This window comes from Pituophis catenifer, unplaced genomic scaffold, assembly GCF_029215685.1.
Source record: "Pituophis catenifer annectens isolate HBS135680 unplaced genomic scaffold, rPitCat1.0.hap2 SCAF_2, whole genome shotgun sequence".
Taxonomy (NCBI): domain Eukaryota; kingdom Metazoa; phylum Chordata; class Lepidosauria; order Squamata; family Colubridae; genus Pituophis; species Pituophis catenifer.
This window is the reverse complement of record NW_027256882.1, coordinates 221,029,708-221,053,292: the sequence shown is the minus strand read 5'-3', so window position 1 is coordinate 221,053,292 and position 23,585 is coordinate 221,029,708. Positions and strand designations below refer to the sequence as shown.

General features: G+C 39.3%; 1 protein-coding gene across 1 annotated transcript; it reads left to right on the top strand.

Moving 5' to 3' along the window:
- Positions 1 to 482: 482 nt before the first annotated feature.
- On the top strand, positions 483 to 23,202 carry LURAP1L (leucine rich adaptor protein 1 like). Its single transcript, XM_070935553.1, has 2 exons — positions 483 to 1,072; positions 22,746 to 23,202. Exons 1-2 carry the CDS (start codon positions 791 to 793, stop codon positions 23,121 to 23,123), a joined length of 660 nt encoding a protein of 219 aa, XP_070791654.1. The 5' UTR covers positions 483 to 790; the 3' UTR covers positions 23,124 to 23,202.
- The last annotated feature ends 383 nt before the right edge of the window (positions 23,203 to 23,585 follow it).

The following is a 23,585-nucleotide window of genomic DNA, read 5'->3' as shown; positions in this document are numbered from 1 at the left end:
TGAATAAATAATAGTAATAATAATAAATAGGAGTGGGGAGAATGACAATCTAAGACGTCCCTTTTGCCCTCTTCTCTGGGGTGGCACAATGGTTAGAACGCAGTACTTGCAGGCTACTTCTGCTGACTGCTGGCTGACTGTAGTTTGGCAGATCGAATCTCACCAGGCTCAAGGTTGACTCAGCCTTCCATCCTTCCGAGGTGGGTAAAATGAGGGACCCAGATTGTTGGGGGGGGCAATGACTCTGTAAAACCGCTTAGGGAGGGCTGTAAAAGCACTGTGAAGCGGTATATAAGTCTAAGCGTTATTGCTATTGCTATTCTCCGCCGCTGCTAAGGCTGCCTTCCGAGGCGAGCTCAGAATAGTCCGAATGAAAGAATAACAACGCCCCGCAGGTTCATTTGAGTGTGCCCGCTTTCCGTAACCGCCCTCTCCCCGCCCGCCGCCGGTGCAACCCAGGGGCTGGGGTTTGCAAGCCAAATAATGCCGCTGCCGGAAAGCGGCCAAGGCGACCACTCGGGCTGCCTGCTACGGCGAGTCACCTGGCTGGCTGGCTGGCAGGCCGCTGGCTCCCGTCCCCCCGCTCCACCTCTTGACAGTCGCAGCCGGGGTGGATTACAACCCCAGCGGGACGAACATGGGAAGGTCGCCGAGCGTCGGGCGGCGCGGCTGAAGGCTTAGCTCTTCCTCGTCAAACCCCCTTCCTTCTCCCCCCCCCCACCGACCCCTTCCCCCTCTCCCTCCGCGGTCGCTGTTCCTTAATCCGAAAAGCCGCCTTCGCCCCAAAGCCATGGAAGATTGCGCCCTGCCCGACCTGCGGGACGTCGAGCTCAAGCTGGGGCGCAAAGTCCCCGAGAGCCTCGCGCGCTCCTTGCGCGGGGAGGAGACCACCGTCACCCGCGACAGGGAAAAAGACCGGGAGCAGCCCGGCGGAGGGCCTGGCGTCGCCGGCTTCTCCGCTGCTCGAGCCCCCCGAGCCGCCATGCTTGGCGGTGGCGGTGGCGGCGGCGGCGGCGGCTCCAGCGCGCTGGAAAGACTGGAGACCAAACTTCACCTCCTCAGGCAAGAAATGGTGAGTATTTCAACCGCCCCCCCCCCTTCAGCCAGCCGCCAATAACAAGGCAGCAGCGCCGGATTTGACCACTGTGCGCTACTGCTCCCTTTTTGGAGCGCTGCTCCTCGGTTTGGCCAGCGTACCCCCTTCTCCAAGAGAAATTGAGAGCGAGAATAAACTTTGGAGGGAGGCCAAGGACGCCAGATGGGCCCAGGGGTGATTAGGGCTGTTTAAAACAGGGCAGGAGTGTGTGTGTGTGTGTGTTGTGATTTGAAATGCTGGTGAAATAAACAAGAGTGTTTCTGAGCGTGGTACAAGTGCGGCGGAAGGCAGAATTTGGCTCGCTCCCTTGGGACCCTGGGATTAAGTATTCGTGGGAAATGGCCTGCCTGAGATTCAGCTTTCAAAACAAGGATTCTTCTACTGAGATACTTTAGCAACCTGTTGTGTGTCTCCTTCCTTCTTGACTCCTCTGAAGGTATGTTTTAGGTGAGTTTCCTTAGTACCCTTTTTTCCTCACAAGGGATGGAAAATCACCTGTCCCGTTCTCCCATCCCCCCCCACAAATAGTCCAAGTAAATGATGGACAGAAGTCAAAATGTAATTAATGGACATGTTGTTTCATATGGACCCACAGCACATTTTCTTCTTGCTTCTTGGAAGGCGGGCTGTAAGCCAATTGTGGGTGTGCATGTGAGTGCAATTTCATGTTATAGGTTCCTGGAGTAAACTTCCAATTTCCGAACTCTGTCTTTCTTAATATCTATGAATGTGCTGAGCCCTCTGTAATTAATAAAACAGTGCCTTTTTTTTAAATTAAATAACTTGAAAATAATGAATACTTCCTAATGAAGTGTTTGGACATTTCTGATCGCGCTTAGTCAGGAGTCTACAAATACAGAAGGATTATTTTGATAAGTTAAACATTTCCCAGCTGAAGGCCTGGATTCATCTTTGCTTAGAATTCAGTTGTTTCTCTCCTTAAGGCTGGATTCAACTCCATCACCACTCCATTCCTTGGGATTCTTTCAAAGCTTTAATTTGTACCCTGATTTAATCCCGAATTTCTTCTCAGGACCATGGCTAGTTCCTAGAACATTTTTCTGTCACTGTAAGGCAGTGGTTCTCAACCTGTGGGTCGGGACCCCTTTGGGGGTCGAACAACCCTTTCACAAGGGTCGCCTAAGACCATCGGAAAACACATATTTTCAATGGTTTTAGAAATAATTTTATGGTTGGGGGTCACCACAACATGAGGAACTGTATTAAAGGGTCGCGGCATTAGGAAGGTTGAGACCCACTGCTGTAAGGAAAGGTGCCACTGGGCACGTGCAGAGTATGTGCAACTGACCTACTGGAGCCACGTGTATCCCAGGGTTCTTAAACCCAGGAACTTTACTATAATCAATCTCTATCAATCGATCATTGTACTACGTGTATTGCTCATAATCTTAACTCTGTAGAACTATCGTTTAATATATTGATTTCAGTATTCCATGGTACTTTTGTTAGGAAAAGTAGAATTGCAATACGTAATCTTAGACTACCCATTAGGAGCACCTCTTCTCCTTTTAACTTTATCCACGAAGCAAACAAACATGCAAAATTATCTTGCGCTAATAATTCATTTCACGGAGTATCGTTTTGAAGCAAATTATATATTTATTCAGAACAATTCAAGAAGTACAGTCCCGCTTTTTTTCCCTAGGAAATTCAAAACAACCAACCACATAATGGTGCTATGCAGTCCTCGTTTATAATAAATATGTGAGAATTTTAGATGGGGATTCCTGCTCAGTCTCCACTGTCAAGTTCAGCAACACTAAAAATTACAAGCAGCAATAGCAACCATTGAAAGAAAAGAAAAGACTGGCTACAAATTAACTTAGAGCCTTGGCCTGCTCTGACCAGTCCTTTCTTAAATTAGTTGCTGACCATCATATTCATCAAAAAAGCACCAGTTTGGCCACTCTTCTGAACTCCTTTGCCTTTCTGACAAAGAATGAAAAATGAAATTGAGTGTGCTGAAACTTATCCACCTATGACCTATAGTTTAGATGCCAAGGAAGAGAAATGAATGATGTTCCATGCATGTGGTTTAGCCAGGCCATTGCTCCTTGTTCAGATAATTCAGGATTATTATGTTGGTAAATTTGTTTGTCCACGTGTTGCTAAAAAGAGCACCTAAAAACTGTATCTGAGGCACCTGCTCTGGTCTAAAGACACATTTCAGCAGCTGCTGTTCTTTATGCTGAGATGCAATCATAGCTGTCAAGTGGCAGTGCCAGGGAAGCAGTGCCAGGGAAGCAAAAACTAGCATTACACAATGCACATGGTTCCCAGACATATCCTTTTGAAGATATACAATAGTTCATATTTACAGAAGTTAATACTGTATAATGAGAACTTGAGTAGAGTTTGAGCTGTTCCATTTTACTATCTTATAGGTATTACTTAAGAAAAGACTCGGCTTCCCTTTACACTATTGGCTTTTTTTTTTCCCCACCAGATCCTGGATCGGTGGACATATATTTGTCAGATATACTTAATTTGAGGAATTGTACCAAATACTAGGATTGACTAAATCACCTTAATGGTCCTTCTATTTTTAGATGTCGGGACTAAGTTGTTTTTTAAGATTCTGGACTTTTTAAGATTCTTAATGGACCAGGTCCATTATGTTGGTTTGAGATCTCTGTCCTCAACTTTCTTCTCATTGTGTCCTGCTTCCCTGTTTGATTTTTCTTCTTTTGTTTTTGTCTAACAAATCCAATAAATGGGAGTTTGTAGGGAAGTGCACTATCTGAAGTAAGTCTTGAAAGTATATTTCAGTCGATTCGTTAAACTTCCTTGAATGTGAAATATAATGGAATGCTTGATGCTCTCTGAGCTTGGTTGTTTGCTTGCAGAGGTTTCATTACCCAACTAAGTAATATCATTAGTGTTTAGGGTGTTACCTTAGTTGGGTAATGAAATATCTGCAAGCAAACAACCCAAGCTCAGAGAGCACCAACGACTCCTCATCCTGTAGTTCAACTAGAGCTACATATATTCTTTTCTGTTGCAAAATATAGATCCAGCTAACCAATCCATTAGCTGACATATCCTTTCAATAGGGCCTCTTCTACGTATGGAGCCCAGGACAATTGTCCATTTCTTCCTTCTTCAATAGAGTCTTGTGTTATATGTCACACTTGATATGGAAATTGTATATTTGGTAGCAATGTATATTTGAACATTAACTGCATGGGGCAGAGAATTATAGGGAATATTCGTAAAATAACGTTCACGGCTGACTTATATGCTTCTACTGCAAGAAATGAACAATTGCTGCCACCAAGCTTTTAGCTGCCCTTAAATTAATTTCATGCATTCCTGGAGTTTATTTAAAAGCCGCCCATTCACATTGTAGGAATATTTTTTTCCAACCTTCTACATTGGGAGAAAGAAAAAGAAAGAAGGTATGATGAATGACATAAAAAAAAGGAATATTTGAAAAAGAGACAATAGTTGATCTCATCCATGTGTTTCAGCCCCACCTTTGTTGACAAGCATCCTCCTACAGATTATCCCAAGGGAATACAGTATGAGGTTGTCCATCACATATTGTGGTGCTTTTTCAACACCAGGATTTCCAGAACAACTAGAAGGTGTTTTGTGAGGTTTTCTGGGATTCAGTTTTTGTTGCCACAGTATTTTGTTGCATATTCTAGCTATACAAGTAGCTTATCCAATAATGAAGAGATGTTGGCAGATATTGTCTCAGTTGTCAAACTGAAACAGCTAGGAAAACACCCCAGAAAAACTTTGGATGAAAGTTCACAAAGAATACAACTTTTGTGAAAAGGCAATGAAAGGCCTTACTACCATTTCCATCCCTTTCTCTTTATGAAACAAGATTCCCAGATCTCACTGCAACTAAATATTGAAAAACATTGAGTCTCCTTTTGTTTATTTATCAGATTTATATAACCTACCATCTCCGTGACTCTGAGTGGCGAATAATAATCAGAAAAAACAAACAAACAAAAAAAACAATACACAATATGAAAAACCACGTTCATACTTATGATAATAAATATGAAAGATAGAAACCATAAGAGAGGGAGATTTAAAATGGCCACCTGAACAATGGAGCCATCTGAGCCATTTAAATCAAATCGCCAGGGAGCTGCTGGCCTGACAACAGCCAAGACTTCAGAGCTTTACAGATTATCAAAAAGGATGGAGCTAATCTAATTTTGAGGGGAAGAATGTTCCATAAGGCAGGTGCCATTAGCAGGTGCCTTTAGTAGAAAAGCACGTTTCATGGGACCCATCAAATTAATGTCCCTAATGCAATGGTACCTACACAATGCTTATTTTATCAGATCTAGTGGGGTGGACTAATGTAATTGAGGAGAGGTAGTACTGTGAGTTATATAGAGTATGTAGGTCAATATATATTCTCCCCTTACTAGAGAGATTACCAGGGAGGACAGACAGCTTTTATGTAGGCTTTCTCCTCCAAGACTCAAACCCGGCTACCACACGCGCAGTGGCAAAATTCTGTGTCGCTGCAATGTCCACAAGAAAAAAGTTGGTTACAGAATTATAGATGTCAACTTGTGCCAATTTTTTGGGAGATATCTATAATAATTTTTGGAAAAATACATTTACTCACATACTTATCAGCTCTCCACTAATGTAAATTAGGGAGTGATCCTAATGGTTTGAGATCATGTATTTTTATAACAAGGATGTTATTATTCATGATTAATGTCAGTATTATCTTTAATTTATTGTATGTCTATTGCTGGTTGATGACTGTAATAAAATTCTATTCTATTCTATTCTGAGGAGAGGTAGTCCCTCAGATAACCTAGTCTCATGCCATGAAGGGCTTTAAAAATTAAAACCCACATCTTGAATTGGACTTGAAAGAAAACCTGCAGCTAATGCAGTTTGTGGAACAGAAGTGAAATATGTGTTGATAACATCTGCAATGTGGCATTATGTTCTGGCTAAAGCTTCTGAATACTCTTCAAGGGCAGCCCCTTGTCGAGCTCATTGTAATAATTCAATATGGAGGTGAGCAGGGTATGAGCAATTGTAAATAGGGATTGCTGATGCAGGACAGAGCAGAACCAGTGCACCAGATAAAAGCTGTCTTATCCAGGGCTACTACCTGCTCCTTGAAAAGGAGTCATGAGTCTAGGAAGACCCTCTGGGGTGGACTGGGTCTATCTGGGATAGTGCAATCCCATCCAGCACCAAAGGTGACAAAGTCAGTAGACCTACAATCCAAAGCCACTCACTTGCCAGGGTTCAGCTGAAGCCTATTGGTCCCCATCCAGACTTTCACAACCTCCAGACACTAGGACACGGGTGTCAAACACGCCGTGTCACGTTGCCGTCATGTGACATTTTGTGATCTTTTTCCCATTCATGGAGCTGGGGTGGACGTGGCCTGGCATGACGCATCTGGCCCGCGGCCCACCAGTTTGACATGCCTGCACTAGGACAAGATATTCACGACATCGCTTAAATTGATGTGGGTGAAGATACATTATTATCATCAGCATACTGATGATACCTCACTGCATGGTGACAGATGAATTCACCCAGGGCCTCATGTAGATGTTAAAAAGGAGAGGAGAAAGCACCGAACCCTGTAACACCACATATGGGAGCTGAAAGTAGGACCTCTCTTGCATGATCAACACCGATTGGAATCAGCTCTGAAGGAAGGAGGTGAACAATGTCATCCCATTCACCCCCAATTCTCTGAGTCAGTCCAGAAGGATACTATGGTTGATGGTACCGAAAGCCCCTGAGAAGTGAAGTAGGGCAAGGATGGATGTATTAGGTATACCCATCCCACAGATCATCTAAAAGTGCAACCAGTGCCGTTTCTATCCCATACCCTGACTGAGGACCTCATGCTAGATATTGATGAAATAAACCATCATATGCAAACTGATATATCCAAGTAAGATTTATAGTCAATATCTTAAATGCAAGAAAATATAAGGAGTATTATTAAAACAAGTTTTATTTCAAAATTAGTTTTCTCATTTTATTAGTGAAACATTCAAAAATGTTCTCATGGTTGTTTCAAAGTGTTGAGAAACATACGTTCCAAGTGGAATAATCAAGTACATTGTGAGAATATCTTCTCTTACAGTTATTTGCACTGGCTCATTTAGACTTAGAACTTTTTGATAGCCTGGATGTTAAGATTATTCTCTCCAAAAGAACCTTTCCACCTACCTCATAGAATAAGTACTTGCTGACTAATTCAGATACTTCTTCTAATAGTTCTCTTATAAAGAAATTTGAGTTCTTTTGAAGATAACGATCTTCTGATTCCATTGATACTTCCCCTTCAGTTCTCTTCAGCTTAGCATACAAAGGAATCAGAGACTAAAAGAAGATAAGTGGCTGCTATCACCGCATAGCAATTGGCTTGGTGTTCTCAAGTCCTTGTTCCTTGACATTTTCAGCTTTCTTTTTTTAAAAAAAAATAAAGAAAGTCTTTATCTTAAGAAGATATATAGTAGGATTATGAAGAGCACTCAAATAGTTGCTGGAACACAATCATCCTAGACAGTGGTGAAATTCAAATTTTTTTACTACTGGTTCTGTGGGCATGACATGGTGTGGCTTGGTGGGCGTGGTGTGGCTTGATGGGCATGGCTTGGTGGGTATGGCAGGGGAAAGATACTGCAAAATCTCCATTTCCACCCCACTCCAGGGGAAGGATACTGTAAAATCCCCATTCCCACCCCACTCTGAGACCAGCCAGAGGTGGTATTTGCCAGTTCTCCGAACTATTCAAAATTTCCACTACCGGTTCTCTGAACTATTCAAAATTTCCACTACCTGTTCTCCAGAACCTGCTGGATTTCACCCCGATCTTAGACACATGTGCAACAGAATCAAATCTGAGTCAGTCACAGGGACCAGAGGTTTATTCTTCCTTGCTTTTGGGCTCATGCTAGAGCCCATCATCAGGGAACTTCTCTTTCTCTCCAGAATACATGCACTGTGTTATTCTACGCAGTGTATTTATTATGGTGCCTGGTTGTATGTAGGTATATGTTGGATATATTTATATTGAAATGATGATGCAAATGGCTTCCTACAAACTCTATGATTCTGCTTTTCTCTCCTGTGTATGCTGCCTAAGGTTTTCGTGTTGTGTGCAAAAAAAGATGGGTCTGAGGTGGAAGAAAAGTGGAGCAGATATACTATTAGCAAAGGAGTAGTAAAATACAGACTTAGATGACTATTTCCAGCTTAAATTATTTAGGGGTTCCTCAGGGTCTGCTTTCTTTAGTTATCTGGGGCATGGTGGATAGTTATATTTTGTTAGGGAACAAAATATAACCTATGTAAGGACTGTGATGTTAGTAGGTAGTAGGTAAAAGAAGAAACATAGATGGCAGGTATACTGGCTAGTTCCACTTCTAGAAGAAAGGTGAGGTATAATTAAATAAAGAAAAGTGAAGGACATGTGCTCTTCTCTTTTCTCCAGGTCAATATGTTTGTTGAGAATTTGGGGAGTTTCAGAAATAAATTAATGTAATGTAATGTAATGTAATGCAATGCTGGGAGTATACTGGGTTTAGAAAACTACCAGATACTGTAATTCTGTTTCGTAGAAATTTTGATTGGCTTCCTTAAATGCACTGTTTCCTAACAGGTGCTTACCATAATATGCAATATAAATACCATTCAAACATTCGCAGCATTCTTAGTATAATAACAGTAAACACTGTTGCAGTATCATCCATAAAACCCAACCTAGGATATATATATTTCAAGGAATGCTATAGAATAAGATAAACCATCTTGGAGCAGTAATAAAAGTCTAACAAAGCAAAGCAATCTTTGCTCTGTAAAACACATAAAAAGCTAATTTCAGAGATAGTATCAACCAACAATGCTTTTGTGGCTGGTGAATATATACAAGAGGTCTGATAAATATCTTCAGGAGTAAGCTTCTAATTTCCCTCTTGGCATTGAAGGTTTTTTTAAAACAATCTGATATTGTTACAATGGAATCCTTGGTGCTCTCTGAAGTTGTTTGTTTGCTTGCAGACATTTCATTACCCAACTAAGGAATATCATCAGTGCACTATGTTACCTAGTGGGATAATGAAACCAAACAACCAAACTCAGAGAGCATCGAAGACTCAACCCTAAGCTACATATATTCTATTCCATTGGTAATACACTACTGTGCAATCTAATGCTGCATAGAATAAGATAAAAACAATCTTGGGGCATTGTCAAATAAAAGTCTAACAATGCAAAATAATCTTCGCTATCTAAAACACATAAAAGAGCCAACTTCATCTAAGGGAAGGATGCTACTACGCAATCAGGATGCTACTACGAAAAAAACCTTCAGGGATAGTATTAACCAACAATGCTCCTGTGGCTGGGGAATATACACAGGAGGGATTGATAAAAATCCTAAGCAGCAAGCTTCTAATTTGCCTGTTGACATTGAAGGCTTCGAAAGCAATCTAATTACTTAGTTAATTTTCTTTGCCCAACTATATCCAGGCTCATAGAACCGCTTCAGTTTACAATTCTCATATTGCATCTCTTTCTAAGAAAATGAATTTTCTGAGCTCAGCATAAAATCATGTGTATTTATTTTTAATGGACACGACTTTATGCCAATCATGTACAACTAGTTATCCCATTATATGCCATACACTTTAAATACTTAGTGAATATACTGTGATGAGAACAATAACTGTTAAAATGTAAATATATCAGAGCAAATATTGTTCTCGTCTCCCTTTCCCTTAAAAATCCCCACTATCTGTTTTTATATCTAAAAAAAACACACTTTGGGAAAGAGAACTTAATAGTACACAGCTAGCAGTTATGTGTTTGCTGGATGTAGGAACATTTCTCTACATGCTTTAATTGCTATTTATTCAAGGAAAGGAAAAGGGTAGTTTGGTCTTCATGTGCCAGCAAGTTAAGCCCCAAACAATGTAATCAGCAGCTTATTTTACCAATTCCTGAGGTAAGGTCTTGTATCAGTGGTGGGTTGCCCCTGGTTCGGACTGGTTCGCAAGAACTGGTAGTAAAACCAGCGGGAGGCTCCGCCCACTGACAACGGATGTCATCATAGGTGATCTGCGCATGTGCAGAAACTTCTGCACATGAGCAAAAGAGCATGCACGCGATGCGAACTGGTAGTAAAGGTAAGTAGAACCCACCCCTGTCTTGTATGTTTGTTGTTGTCAAGTTACACATTTTCAATACACACCAAGGAAACTAATATTTAGATACACTGGATGTAAGCAGTTACTATTTAACATGGTCTTTAGTACGGTCAAATGTTTTAGAAAATCTGTCAACTACACATTTGGCCAAGTTGGTAATTGAATTTAAAGAAAAAGGATTTAAACTTGGATGGTTAATATTCAGCACGTTATTTTTATACCAGTTTGGAGGGGGCTGCCAGGAATTTCCAGGAAGAGGACAGTGATACCTTCCGAGTGAATTTGTCACGTACAGCTTTTTTCATGCCATAGTGTAACTCAGCCAGAGGCCTATCATATATTCTGCCAAACAACATTTTTTGCCTGTGAACGTCAATGAGACAAAATTGGAATCGCTAGGATAGAAAAGTGCCCCTTAGTTGGAAAAAAAATTGGGACCTCAGAATGTATATGTACCATCACTTGTCCATCCAAGATCTAAGCAGACAGCCAAGATATCTGTCAATCAGAATCTGAAGACATCTGAAACATCCTTCTCATAGTCAACTATGATTCCATTGTTTCCTATCCAAAGTTCATATAGGATAAGCTGTAGGGATTGCTAACCAACAATTTTTGAAAATCCAGAGGCACTCTTCCTCTGCTATAGAACAATGGATTTGAATACAATTGCTGGACTGTAATTAATTCTTTGGAAACATGTGATGCTAATATAGCACTTAGGTTACAATTTAGTGCTCTCAGTATCAGATTCGAAAAGCCCTGTATGTATATCAAAACAGGAATACATATGACATCCATGCGAATGGATATACAATTTATACAGATGTTGAGGAACAGTATACCTGAATGTGTAAATCCCACTTACTTATATACAGGAAAGACAAATTCAAGACTTGGGGATTTCATAGGCCAACCCTATACAAATGATATGTCCTTATATACTTCAAGGTTATTGTAGCCTGTATCCTGGTAATTTCCCACCCAGCTACTAACCAAGCCCAGTTTAACTTAGCTTTCAAGCTCATACAAGATTAGTAGGTGCTGCTGAGTCATATATTCTAGAAATAAACGTCCCCGCAAAACAATAACTAAGGGCTGGTATACATAACATCTACTACTCCCAAACTGTCACTCAGAGGTTTTTTAAAAAAGGAAGTTCTTCAACTAAATCCCAGTTCCTGATCACTTCATGAGCTTACCATGTAATTTTTTCAGCATTAATACAGAATCGATTTGCATTCAAGATTTTGAATTCAAGATCTTTTCGGGATTTTTTTTTTAAATTTCCCAATTCATCCTATAGACCTAGAATTGTCTGATGATCTTCCATTCCAAATTCTAAAGTCCAACCCCGTTTAGTTTCCAAATGTAGTCAAGGCCAGTGAAATGTTGCATTCAGCTGGGATGTTAAATAGGTTAGACTGCAACTCCCATTATCTTCAGCCATTTCTTTGAAAGGGGACAGGTTAGGAAAGAGTAGTATGCCTTACATATATCTTAAAATCTTACTTGAAAAAATTTCTCCTGACCCAATATTCTGTGATTAAAAATTCAAAATATTAGGCTATGAACCAATTAGTTTAAGAGGAATTGGTAACTCAGAATCTTCATGTACATGCCCAAAAACAAAAATGTTCGTCCTCATTGTTAATATGTCATCAATCATATGTTATAGACTAAAGTCTATGTACATTTACTGTATATCTACAGCCTTCTCTCTGTCTGCTTTTATTACAAATAATATGCAGTGTCAATATATTCTCCTTCTTCTCCTCCTTCCCTTCCTCCTCCTTCTCTTTCTCTTGATAATGTAAACTTTTGAAGTCTCTCCCCTGACTTTATACTATGCAGTCTCGTTCAATAGGTAGCATGTATTCTAAAACAGGGGTCTCCAACCTTGCCAACTTTAAGACTTGTGGACTTCAACTCCCAGAGCTCTGGGAGTTGAAGTCCACAAGTCTTAAAGTTGCCAAGGTTGGAGACCCCTGTTCTAAAATTTTCAAATTTTCCTCACTGCTCTTTTAGGCATTGACCTAAATCCTTACATTTGTTTTATCAGAGCAGTAAGTTTGTGGTAGGAATTTTCTAATTACAATTTGCTTCCTTCTAATGGGAAATGTGGACCACATAAACTGTAGACATCCCTCTCATTTATTTCTCAATATTTGCCTATTCCATCTATAGAAACTCAGAATAGATGTGAGAGTCCCAATCTATTTGACTTTATCCCTCCCCGTATCCATGAAATGGAAAAAGTAATTTTGAGGTTCAATAAGATTCTGTCATTGTAGCACATCTACTTGAATGTCATATTACATGTTTTTTATGTCAAAATCTTTGACTGTTATCGTATTACAATACAAATTCATTCAAGGTAGAAGCAATTCCTGCTTATACTGTCTTCTATTTATCACTAATATTCTTAACACAATTAGTCCTTACTTATCTTAATCAGTCATGCTGAAGTTCACAATCTTAATCTTACATTTGAGCTCCTAAATCAAAAGGGTTTGCTAGATTGTAAAATATGTTTTGTTGCTGATGAAATTTCCGGCTTTGTAGAAAGATGCAGGAGAAGCCTCTGAAAAATGTGTGGGTGAGAGAATAGGAAAATATCTACATCAGCACTGCTTTTCTTCCTGTATACAGAGACATGAGACGGTTGCATTCTTTTGCTGTTGTGATCTATGCCAAAAGTGAACATGTCATGGTAGAATGGTCTTCTGAAATGTGGGAGAAATAAGAGAAATCAAGCAGAATTGGCAAAAAAAAGTGGGAGATGACCAAAAGAGGAGATGGAACAGGGTAGCAAGGCTAGTTCTTACGAGCAAAGAGGTCAAGTGAATAATCCTACTATTAGCCAAAAGAATGATCTAGACCAGTTTTTTCAACCTTGGCTCCTTTAAGAGATATGGACTTCATGCTGACTGAAGAATTCTGGGAGTTGAAGTCCACATCTCTTAAAAGCACTAAGGTTGAGAAATCCTGCCCCAGACAGTTTTGGCAATAAGGTGTCTAGTAGGATATTGGAATACAGGTTTACATTACATGGTCTGCGTTTCCTTGTATTCCATTGTTGCCTTTAGTTGTGATAATGGATTCTGTCCCAGAATTAGAATAAGTAAAACAAAGCACATACATGTTCATTAGCTAAGAGAATCAGTCCTTGACTGTTTCTGAAATCATTTCTATCAGTAGCAATTACTTCAAAGTCCCTGAGCAGATTCTCTTGCACAGTTATTTCAGAATTAAGCTTGAAACATTTTACAGGTCTCTCTCTCTCTCTCTCTCTCTCTCTCTCTCTCTCTCTCTCTCTCTCTCTCTCTCTCTCTCTCTCTCTCTCTCTCTCACACACACACACACACACACACACACACACACACAAATACACACTTTATACATACTTGGTGTTGTGTTATATCAGTAAGTAGGATCATGACAAGAAATATTTAGTTAATATAAATTACTATGTTGGTTTTCTCAGAACATTTTTCCGTTTGTGCCTGACTGCAACAATACATTTGATAAATATAACTTCATTATCTTCATTCTTCTGTATGTGTGTCTCATCTCAGCAGAAATACGGAACATTAATTTCAGTATTAATTGGCAGGTAATCTATTACAGTAATGTGAAATTTACAGTTTACATGTCTTTCATTCTTACTGTTAAAATATGTAGAGAACTTTATGCTAATACTACAGGACAGTATTTTGTTAAGGACATTTTACCATTCAGAGTTCAAGCTGTAAATCTAGGTAATCTTATATGTTTAAATTGATAGTTCTCCTTCTGTTTTGTAGTTTTGAGAAAATGATGGTTGTATGGTCAGCTCCTAACATCTTTGCATTTGTACCATAATCTATTTTAGATCTTTTAATCTGTGTTTAAGGCAACTTTAAGTATCAATTATTTTTATTTTGAGTTTTAGTCTAGAATAGAAGGATTTATAATTTATAAAGATTTATAAGAATGAATAGAAAGTGAACATAAGACAAATATATGTGGATGTTCCTTGGGACAAAATAAAAAGAATTATGTTATAGAGTGCCACAGAAGTGAGTGAAGTTCCAGTGATGGGAAATAGAAATAATGATGTTTATGGAATAATGAAATGAAAAATGTAGTGGATAAACGAATAAAATGCATAAGAGAATGATTGACGCAAAGAAATGAGAATGCGAGAAATATAATCTATATACAAAGAAAAGGTCAGTTGCAAAGAGAACAAGCAACGATTAAAAGAGATGAAGAAAATGTGAAGTCCTTTTTGTTATGTAGATTTGGATGTATAAGGAAAAACAAAAAAGTGTAAATGGACTCTTACAAAATATATAGGATAAAAACAGAAGTTATAAGGAAAAAATGGTTGGAAGTGGAATAAATATGGAATGCATAAACAAAAAGGAACAGTTGAAGCAATTCACTCATATGAAGAGAACAAGAATTGAATTGCAAACCAATATATAATGGATTAATGAAACTATTGAGAGTGAAGATCAAGGAATTTGAGGCTATGCACATATCCATCGTGCTAAGGAATGCACTGGAGTGTGTGTGTGTGTGTGTGTGTGTGTGTGTGTGTGTAGCCTTATCATTTCATATGTTTAAGTCTTCAGTGTTCTGTGGCTTCTAATGAAGTATCAAGAACTAAGTGCTAGTAAGGTCCAGTGCAAATTAAATTGCAATTTATCTCTAAGTGTTTTTCAAGAGTGTGTTGTTGCATTATTGATGAATCAGCTAACTGCTTTTCTTGGCTCATGAAATTTGTATCTGAAAATTCATTTACTTCTGTGTGGTACAAATGTTCCATTTTGCCTTAGTTATTCTGCAGATGCTAAGGTTTTGTAAATTCTTAAAGATTATATATCTTGCCTGTATAATAAAACCAAATATAAAAAATGGGAACTCTGTTCTTCAGTTATATAAATATATTTACATAGTTAACCTTAAAATAATCAAACAAATGAGAATAATCAATGTTTAAAATTAGTGAATTTAAATTGCAAAATTAAAACAAATGTTATATTTAGTGTATTCACTGCGTGAATGGGATTGCAAAGGGATTTAACTTGTTTGGTTCATCTTATAATTACACAATCTAATTGTGGATATGCTGTGAAAATGGGCTTTGACTTTATAAACAATAATGTAACTAAATTATGTTCATTTAATAGGAATCTATAATTGGGCTTTGTTTCCATTAAAATACATTTGGTGCTGACCAATAATTTATGGGATGGCAAAAAAGAATGCTGTGTTGTTGTTTTTTAAAAATAACCCACATAAACTTTAGGGAATTTGTTAATATGTTTTCAACCTGGTTATAATGTTAGCATTACAGTTTTCTGTCAAATAATTTTATTATTCAACATTTATGTAAAGCCGCTGGGTGAGATCATCCGTGGCTTCGGGGTGGAGTTCCATCAATACGCTGATGACACCCAGCTGTATATCTCCACCCCAGGCCACCCCAATGATGCCCTTGAAGTGTTGTCCCAGTGCCTGGAGGCCGTGCGGGCCTGGATGGGGAGAAACAGGCTCCAACTCAACCCCTCCAAGACCGAGTGGCTGTGGCTTCCGGCGTCCCGATATAGCCAGCTGACGCCATCGCTGACTATTGGGGGTGAATCACTCGCCCCCACGGAGAGGGCTCGCAACTTGGGCGTCCTCCTGGACGCACGGCTGTCCTTGGAAGATCATTTGACGGCCGTGGCCAGGGGGGCTTTTTATCAGGTTCGCCTGATACGCCAGTTGCGTCCCTTTCTAGATCGGGACTCCCTACGCACAGTCACTCAGGCACTCGTCACCTCCCGCCTGGACTACTGCAACGCTCTCTACATGGGGCTCCCCCTGGGGTGCACCCGGAGGCTCCAGCTGGTCCAGAACGCGGCCGCGCGGGGGATCATGGGGGCGACGAGGCGCTCCCACGTGACACCTCTCCTGCGCGAGCTGCACTGGCTCCCGGTGGTCTTCCGGGTGCGCTTCAAGGTGTTGGTGACCACCTTTAAAGCGCTCCATGGCTTAGGGCCGGGGTACTTACGAGACCGCCTTCTGCCACCAATAGCCTCCCACCGGCCAGTACGCTCACACAGAGTGGGCCTCCTCAGGGTGCCGTCCGCCAGGCAATGTCGGCTGGCGACCCCCAGGGGGAGAGCCTTCTCTGTGGTGGCGCCTACCCTCTGGAACACCCTCCCCCCAGAATTACGCATAATAACAGACCTCCGGATTTTTCGTCGGGCCCTAAAAACCTATTTATTCCAACAAGCTGGGCTGGCTTGACCAAATTTTTTAATTTTTAAATTGATTTTAAATTGGAAATGGTTTTAATTCGGCCAAAATATTTAATTATTTTAAATAGTTTTTTAGATTCACCATGTTTGTATATATGTCTTGTTTTTACCTTGGCTGTGCACCGCCCTGAGTCCTATTTTGGAGAAGGGCGGTATAAAAATTTAATTAAATAAATAAATAAATAAATAAATTACATTTTACAGAGCATACACATAAAAGACAATATAAAATAACGATCAAGAAAGAATAAAGAGTATAAGATAGCATTAAATGTTGCAGTTATGTCTGTATTAAAAGAAACCATCTGTTTTCTCAGTAGTTTAATATAAAGAATCACCACTGGGAAATGAATTATGTCTGAAACAAGCTTTTTTTTTTTAACAGTTTGAAGTATCAAGTATTATAAGTTATGCCTAAATGGGCATTTCTGCACCTGGTGAAACACAAATAGGTTAGATCTTGGAAGTCCTGCTGAGATAGAATCACCTTGTGATTCATTCATTCATTCATCTCTACTCTCCTTTCCTCCAAGAGTTTAAGAGAATGCACATATTCTTATCTCATCATTTTATTATCACAACAACTTTGCAAATTAAACTAGGAGAGCCATTCAGCACTCCACCACTTACTCAGCACTTGTGGGAATGAGGATTTCAACTTTGCCTTTCCCATTCCCAGGTTAATCACCATAGCATGGCATTTCTCATAACACAAAGATTTAGGTTACACAGAGATATAAATCCATATTGTATTCCTTCTTCCGCTACACCAGTGGAATAAGAGACATACAACAGAAGAAGCCGAGGAAACTGTACCATGTTGCTTCTTTATGGCACTCAAGAGTAATGGGCAACAAGACAAGTATGAGGATGTTTGCATGTTTAGAGTAAATCAGAATAGATCTGGAAGGGACCTTGGAGGTCTAGTCCAGCCCCCTGCTCAAGCAAGAGATCCTATACCATTTCAGACAAGTGACTGTCCAGTCTCTTCTTAAAAACCTCCAGCGATGAAGCACCCACAACTTTTGAAGGCAAGCTGTTCCACTGATTAATTGTCCTCATTGTTAGGAAGTTTCTCCTTAATTTCAGGTTGCTTCTCTCCTTGATTAGTTTCCATCCATTGTTTCTGTCCTGCCTTCTGGTGCTTTGGAAAATAAATTGACCCCCTCCTCTTGGTGGCAGCCTCTCAAATACTTCTATGTGGTTTTCTATGCAGAGTCTTTCAATGTGGTTTGCAGATTCTTACATTGGTTTTGGAAGACAGGAAAAAATAGTCATAGTCAGCAATATCCTGCTTTTTCTTATAAGAAAGACAGCAAACATATGATTCTCAAGCCATATGCAGAATGGAAGAAAAACTTCTGCATTGACTTAGTTGTTTTCAGTAGCTTAGTTGTAATGCCAGGATTTCTGTGCGTATACACAGAATGTCCAATTGAACAATTGGATTGGGAATATAGGCATATTTATCTTTTAACAGCTTTTACATTTACATGTAACATAAGACCATATATTTCCAAGTGATTTTGCTAGTTATATGCAGTGTAGGACTAACCATACACAAAAACAAAAATAAAAACTACAGTTGCCCTGATGTGAACAGTTTAGGAAGTAATTTAATCCCTATTTTATTTGTTGAAAAAATGTTTCTAGTCTGAAACATTCAGAAGATGACTTAAAATGTAAGACTAAAATATGATGAAAGTTTAAATAACTGAAAACCTGAATTAGATGTTCAGGGAATGAAATATTGATACTTTTCACAATATTGGCTTTTTGAAACAACTTATTGAAACAAATTAAAAGTATGCAAAGTAATTGTATACATTGTACAGCACTGGAAAACTGTGATGTTAAATATACTGATTAATTTAACCACATTAAACTGGTCCAGAATGCGGCTGCGCGAGTTGTTACAGGAGCTCCTTGTTACTCCCGTGTAACACCTCTCCTGCGTGAGCTGCACTGGCTACCGGTGGTCCTCCGGATCCGCTTCAAGGTGCTGGTATTGACCTATAAAGCCCTACATGGCTTAGGTCCGGGGTATTTGCAGGATCATCTCCTGCCTGCTTCCCACTGTCCTGTCCGCTCCCATAGAGTTGCTCTCCTCAGGGTACCGTCGACCAGGCAATGCCGTCTGGCGACGCCCAGGGGTAGGGCGTTCTCCGTGGGCACCCCTACCCTCTGGAACGAACTACCCACCGAGCTCTGGACAGCCCCGGATCTCCGCTCCTTCCGTCAAGGCCTGAAGACTTGGTTATTCCAATGAATGGACTGATTCTGATCCTTGGGTTTTTATTATTTATTATTTTAATCTGGTTTTAGTGGGGTTTTATTATTGTATGTTTTTAATCTTTGTTCGCCGCCCTGAGTCCTTCGGGAGAAGGGCGGCATATAAATTCTGTAAAATAAATAAATAAAATAAATAAACCACAACCATCAGCTGCCATAGCTAAAAATGAGGTGCTAAGAGTTATAGTTTACCAACATCTGAACAGCCACAGATTAGGGTTAAGTTTTGTATACTTTTTACCACTTGAAAGTCAGTGGGTGTTGTGAAATGTTGGTACAAGTTTTCTATATAGATATTTTATATGCTCATGCTTCCTAATTAATTAATGCTTTTATTACCGCCCATTTGATGTTTGGAAAAATTGTGATATTTACCTTTTACTTTAACATACCAAGGGCAGTTTTTTCTAATGTTTTAATGATAGACCTTTGTGTTTGGGCTGCTTGATGATAATAATTTCATAATTTGCTCTTCACTTTTTAAGAAGGCTGAGTATAGATACTGTACCTAAGTCTTTAATTATAATAACATTGCATTTTTGCAATAAAGGCAGTTTACAATAATTGCTGTTACAACACAGCTGAAACTATTTCATTATTTGATGTGGTGCATGCATTATCATATTCTACAGGAAAACCCATAGCAAATTAAAATCAGAAATCCTAAGGGAATGCTTGAAATAATTTTTATTCAAATGCCAACTGCTAAATGAGAACAGGATGTGACTATAACTGTTGCTAATCTTTATCACAATTCCAAAGAGGTTTCTGAGATGCATCCAATTTGTTTATCTGTGTGACATCATGATGGATTTTTATTGGGGTTTTTTAAAACACAGTAGCCTCATGAAAGGCAGTGTCCCTTTATTTACAGAATGGATTAAATAATTACTTTCTGGACTGGAAGAATGAAGAGGGAAAGATATATGTATCTCACTCCTAAATGTCCAGTGTCCAGTCTCGCAAGTCACAAGTTTCTTACAGATCTGTACCAGACTGTATTCCTTGATATTTTCTTGGATATAAATTGTGGAAAGCTGTTACCATTGTGCATTTAGTGGATCTTCCTCTTGGGACACATGTTTATGATACAGACTAAAGGTTGAATTATCAAAGAGGCAAGGTCCTCCAAGAAAGGATGAAAATGTTGCATCATGAAAAAGAAAAGAAGGAAAATGGGTGATTTTAGAGGGTGAAAATGGGGTGCGAAAAATGAGGGGGGGGGAAATAGTTACAGAGGGTTCTTAAAATGCAGAATGAAGATTAATGGAGAAGAGTGGAAAAGATGTGAGAACTGCAGAAGAAGAAGAAGAAAAATGCACCAATTCTTTGGTCAGTGATCAGGAAACAACCACCAGAGCAGAGGTGGTATTTAGTAGGTTCTGACCAGTTCTGGAGAACCGGTAGCGGAAATTTTGAGTAGTTTGGAGAACCAGTAGTAAAAATTCTGACTGGCCCCGCCTCCATCTATTCTCTGCCTCCCGAGTCCCAGCTGATCTGGAAGAAATGGGGATTTTGCAGTAACCTTCCCCTGGAGTGGGGAGGGAATGGGGATTTTGCAATATCCTTACCCTGGAGTAGTGTAGGAATGGAGATTTTACAGTATCCTTCCCCTGTCATGCCCACCAAGCCATGCCCACCAAGCCACACCCACAGAACCGGTAGTAAAAAAATTTGAAACCCACCCCTGCACCAGAGGAATCATTTGAAAAATACAGCAATGTGTAAAACAGTAAATTTGGACAGAGTTGAGATTTTGGGTGGGTGGGGGAGAACAACGATGGAAAGAATTATATGCAAAAAAGGAAATGTGCCAAAAACAAGATAAAGAACTCACTTCCTCAGAGTCTGGGTTTTTTTTTTTTTTTCCAGTTTATTGTGAGCTAATAATGCAGATGTTATATTCGTATATCAAAAAAAGGGGGGAAGCTTAAGAGTGGTGGATAAAAGGCTACAGTACACAATACATACTATTCATTTTTCCCATTTCACCCTCCCTCCAGAAAAATGCCCACTTTAACTATCAGCAAATCTATGGAGATTGTTAGATCCAATTTGACTACTCTGGGTTATCTGGGTAACAAAGAGGATAACTGTTAATAAATACACATAGATAAATAGACATATACCTGCATGCCAGTGCTGTATGTATCCATATTCTCACTTGAAATCTACTGTTTTTCAATATCTGTTTTAATTAGAGTCCTCTGTTTTATTTTAATCAGTAAAAATAAGTAGATTACTTATTTATTTGTTTATTTATTTATTTATTTATTTATTTATTTATTTATTTATTTATTTATTCGATTTATATGCCGCCCTTCTCTGGAGACTCGGGGCGGCTTACAATGCGTTAAGCAATAGCCTTTCATACTTTTGTATATACCTGCTTAGTAGGGCTTTCGTTTCCCTCCCCCCCCAAAAAAAAGTGGTGTTCTTTTTTATACAAAGTCAGCTTATTGCTCCCACAATCCGGGTCCTCATTTTACCTACCTCAATAGGATGGAAGGCTGAGTCAACCTTGAGCCTGGTGAGATTTGAACTTGCAGTAATTGCAGGCAGCTGGTGTTACTTAACAGCATTTTAGTCTGCTGCGCCACCAATATTCATATTTAATATGCTAAAAGACACAAATTATCAGCTAATTTTTGGAAAAGTAACTAAAATTAATTGTTTAAGAAGAAAGAGCAATCTATTTCCTGGACAATCTACCATTTCCTTCAAAATTCATATTTATTAGATTTTGTATCACACAGAGAGACATATTAAGTGTGCTGTTCAGTTAGAGTATGAATGTACTGTATATCTAATGGTTAAGTTTTATTCTCCAAATGGGAGAACTGAACGGAAAAGCTTGGTGCGCATAGGCTAAAATATCAACAATTGTTTTTTTTTCCACCTGTTATTACTGCAGGGAAGTTTAATATACATTCTATATGAGAGAGAAACAGATTGCAAGTCTGCCTGTATATAAACTTTACCGATTGGTGCTGCATATCATCATCTTAAAGTACTTAAGGAAAAATGCCTAATAAGGATTCAGCACCTAGGTTATTACCAGCTGTGCTTTTACCCATACGCAAGACTTTTATTATTACGTTTGAGAATTAGTCTGCTGCTTTCTTTTCTTGAGTTCTGTTATCAGTCCTGGAGACCCCAAACAGACAGGAAATAAAAGTAATGTGATAGGACTAGCAAGGTAATATTCTCTACCCATATTTGTTTTCCTCACTAACAATATCTCTATTTCCCTAAGCAAAATGACTATTTTACTGGATTTTATTTTTATAATCTGTGAAAAAATCAGCCACCGTACGGCAGTCCTGCAAAACAAAAACCTGCAATGCAGTGCAATCACTATGCCTATGTTGAAGTAAGCCCACTGAGTCTAGCAGGACCTTCTTCCAAAATAAGCATGTACAAGGTTTACATTGTACAACATAGTAGCTTAATAAATAATAGGGAAGAAAGCCAGAGCTAGTCCTTGCCAACCCATTCAGCTGTAATGAAGATTTATAGAGTGCATTTTTTGCACAGTCCAGCATTTAGTGGGTATTTTTTTTTAACTATTACTATATATTTTTCAAGCAGTTATCCTTGTGTACTTAGCTTCTTCTATAGAGGAACCAAAGGCTCATGAAATGTGCATGAAAGATTGGCCTCATTTTGCTCATGCTAATGAGAATTCAACTGATAATCTTCTCAAAAACAGGCTAATTAGCACAATTCAGCATGTTGCATCTTGTATCATCTTTGACATTTTATGCATACCAGTAGTACAGAGCCGGGGGGCAGGGGGGGGTGGACTCCCTTGTGATCCTTTTCTGTGCTGATCATAGTCTAATTGGCAGCTTGTCCTTTTGGTTGCAGGTTGATCTCAGAGCCACTGATGTCAAGCTCATGCGACAGCTGCTGATCATCAATGAAAGCATTGAATCCATCAAGTGGATCATTGAAGAAAAAGGAACCATCACCAGCAGGGGCAGCAGCTTGAGTGGCAGCCTTTGTAGTTTGTTGGGCAGCCAGGATACCTCCTTGAGAGGCAGCTACAACAGCTTGCAAGACTGTAGTGATGGACTGGATGGGATATCGGTGGGAAGTTACCTGGACACTTTGGTGGACGATATCCCTGGCCAGCATACTCCGTCAGATGTGGACCAGTTCAGTGACTCTTCTCTCATAGATGACTCACAGCCCCTACATAAACATCCCAAGATGGAATCCAATGAGTACTACTGTTTTGGTTAATAAAACAAAGATCTACGACAGACACGTGCACTTGTATTTATGATTCCTCTATGCTGCTATTTGATGTAAGCATTTTTAAAGCACCTTTAGCAAAGACAATGTACTTTAAATTTGCTCCTCTCTCTCTCGGTTGCTGCTCTTAGATCTTATTCTCCTTTCTTCCTTGGATGGTTGCCCTCCTTTTTTTAATTTTAATTTATTGTGATTTCTTTCTCCTTTTTTTTGATAATATCCCATTTGACTTCTCTTTTTTTATAAAAAATAAAGATAAAGGAAATTTATCTGCAATCCTAAGTGCATGAATGAACTTTTACTTAATTCTGCATCTTGCAGACAATAAAACACTTCCATTATCTGAAGATTGGATATAGTGTTGGCTGATGATAATTTCAGGTGTGATTATTATTTAAACCCCTTTCATTTGGGGCATTCAACCAAAAGAAGCTTAGAAAATGTCTTATG

Bases quoted from the DNA above. Each gene is read 5' to 3' on its own strand.
- LURAP1L (XM_070935553.1), top strand. From the start codon at position 791: ATGGAAGATTGCGCCCTGCCCGACCTGCGGGACGTCGAGCTCAAGCTG. The intron at 1,073-22,745 runs GTGAGTATTTCA...TTTTGGTTGCAG, and splicing joins ACCTCCTCAGGCAAGAAATG to GTTGATCTCAGAGCCACTGA.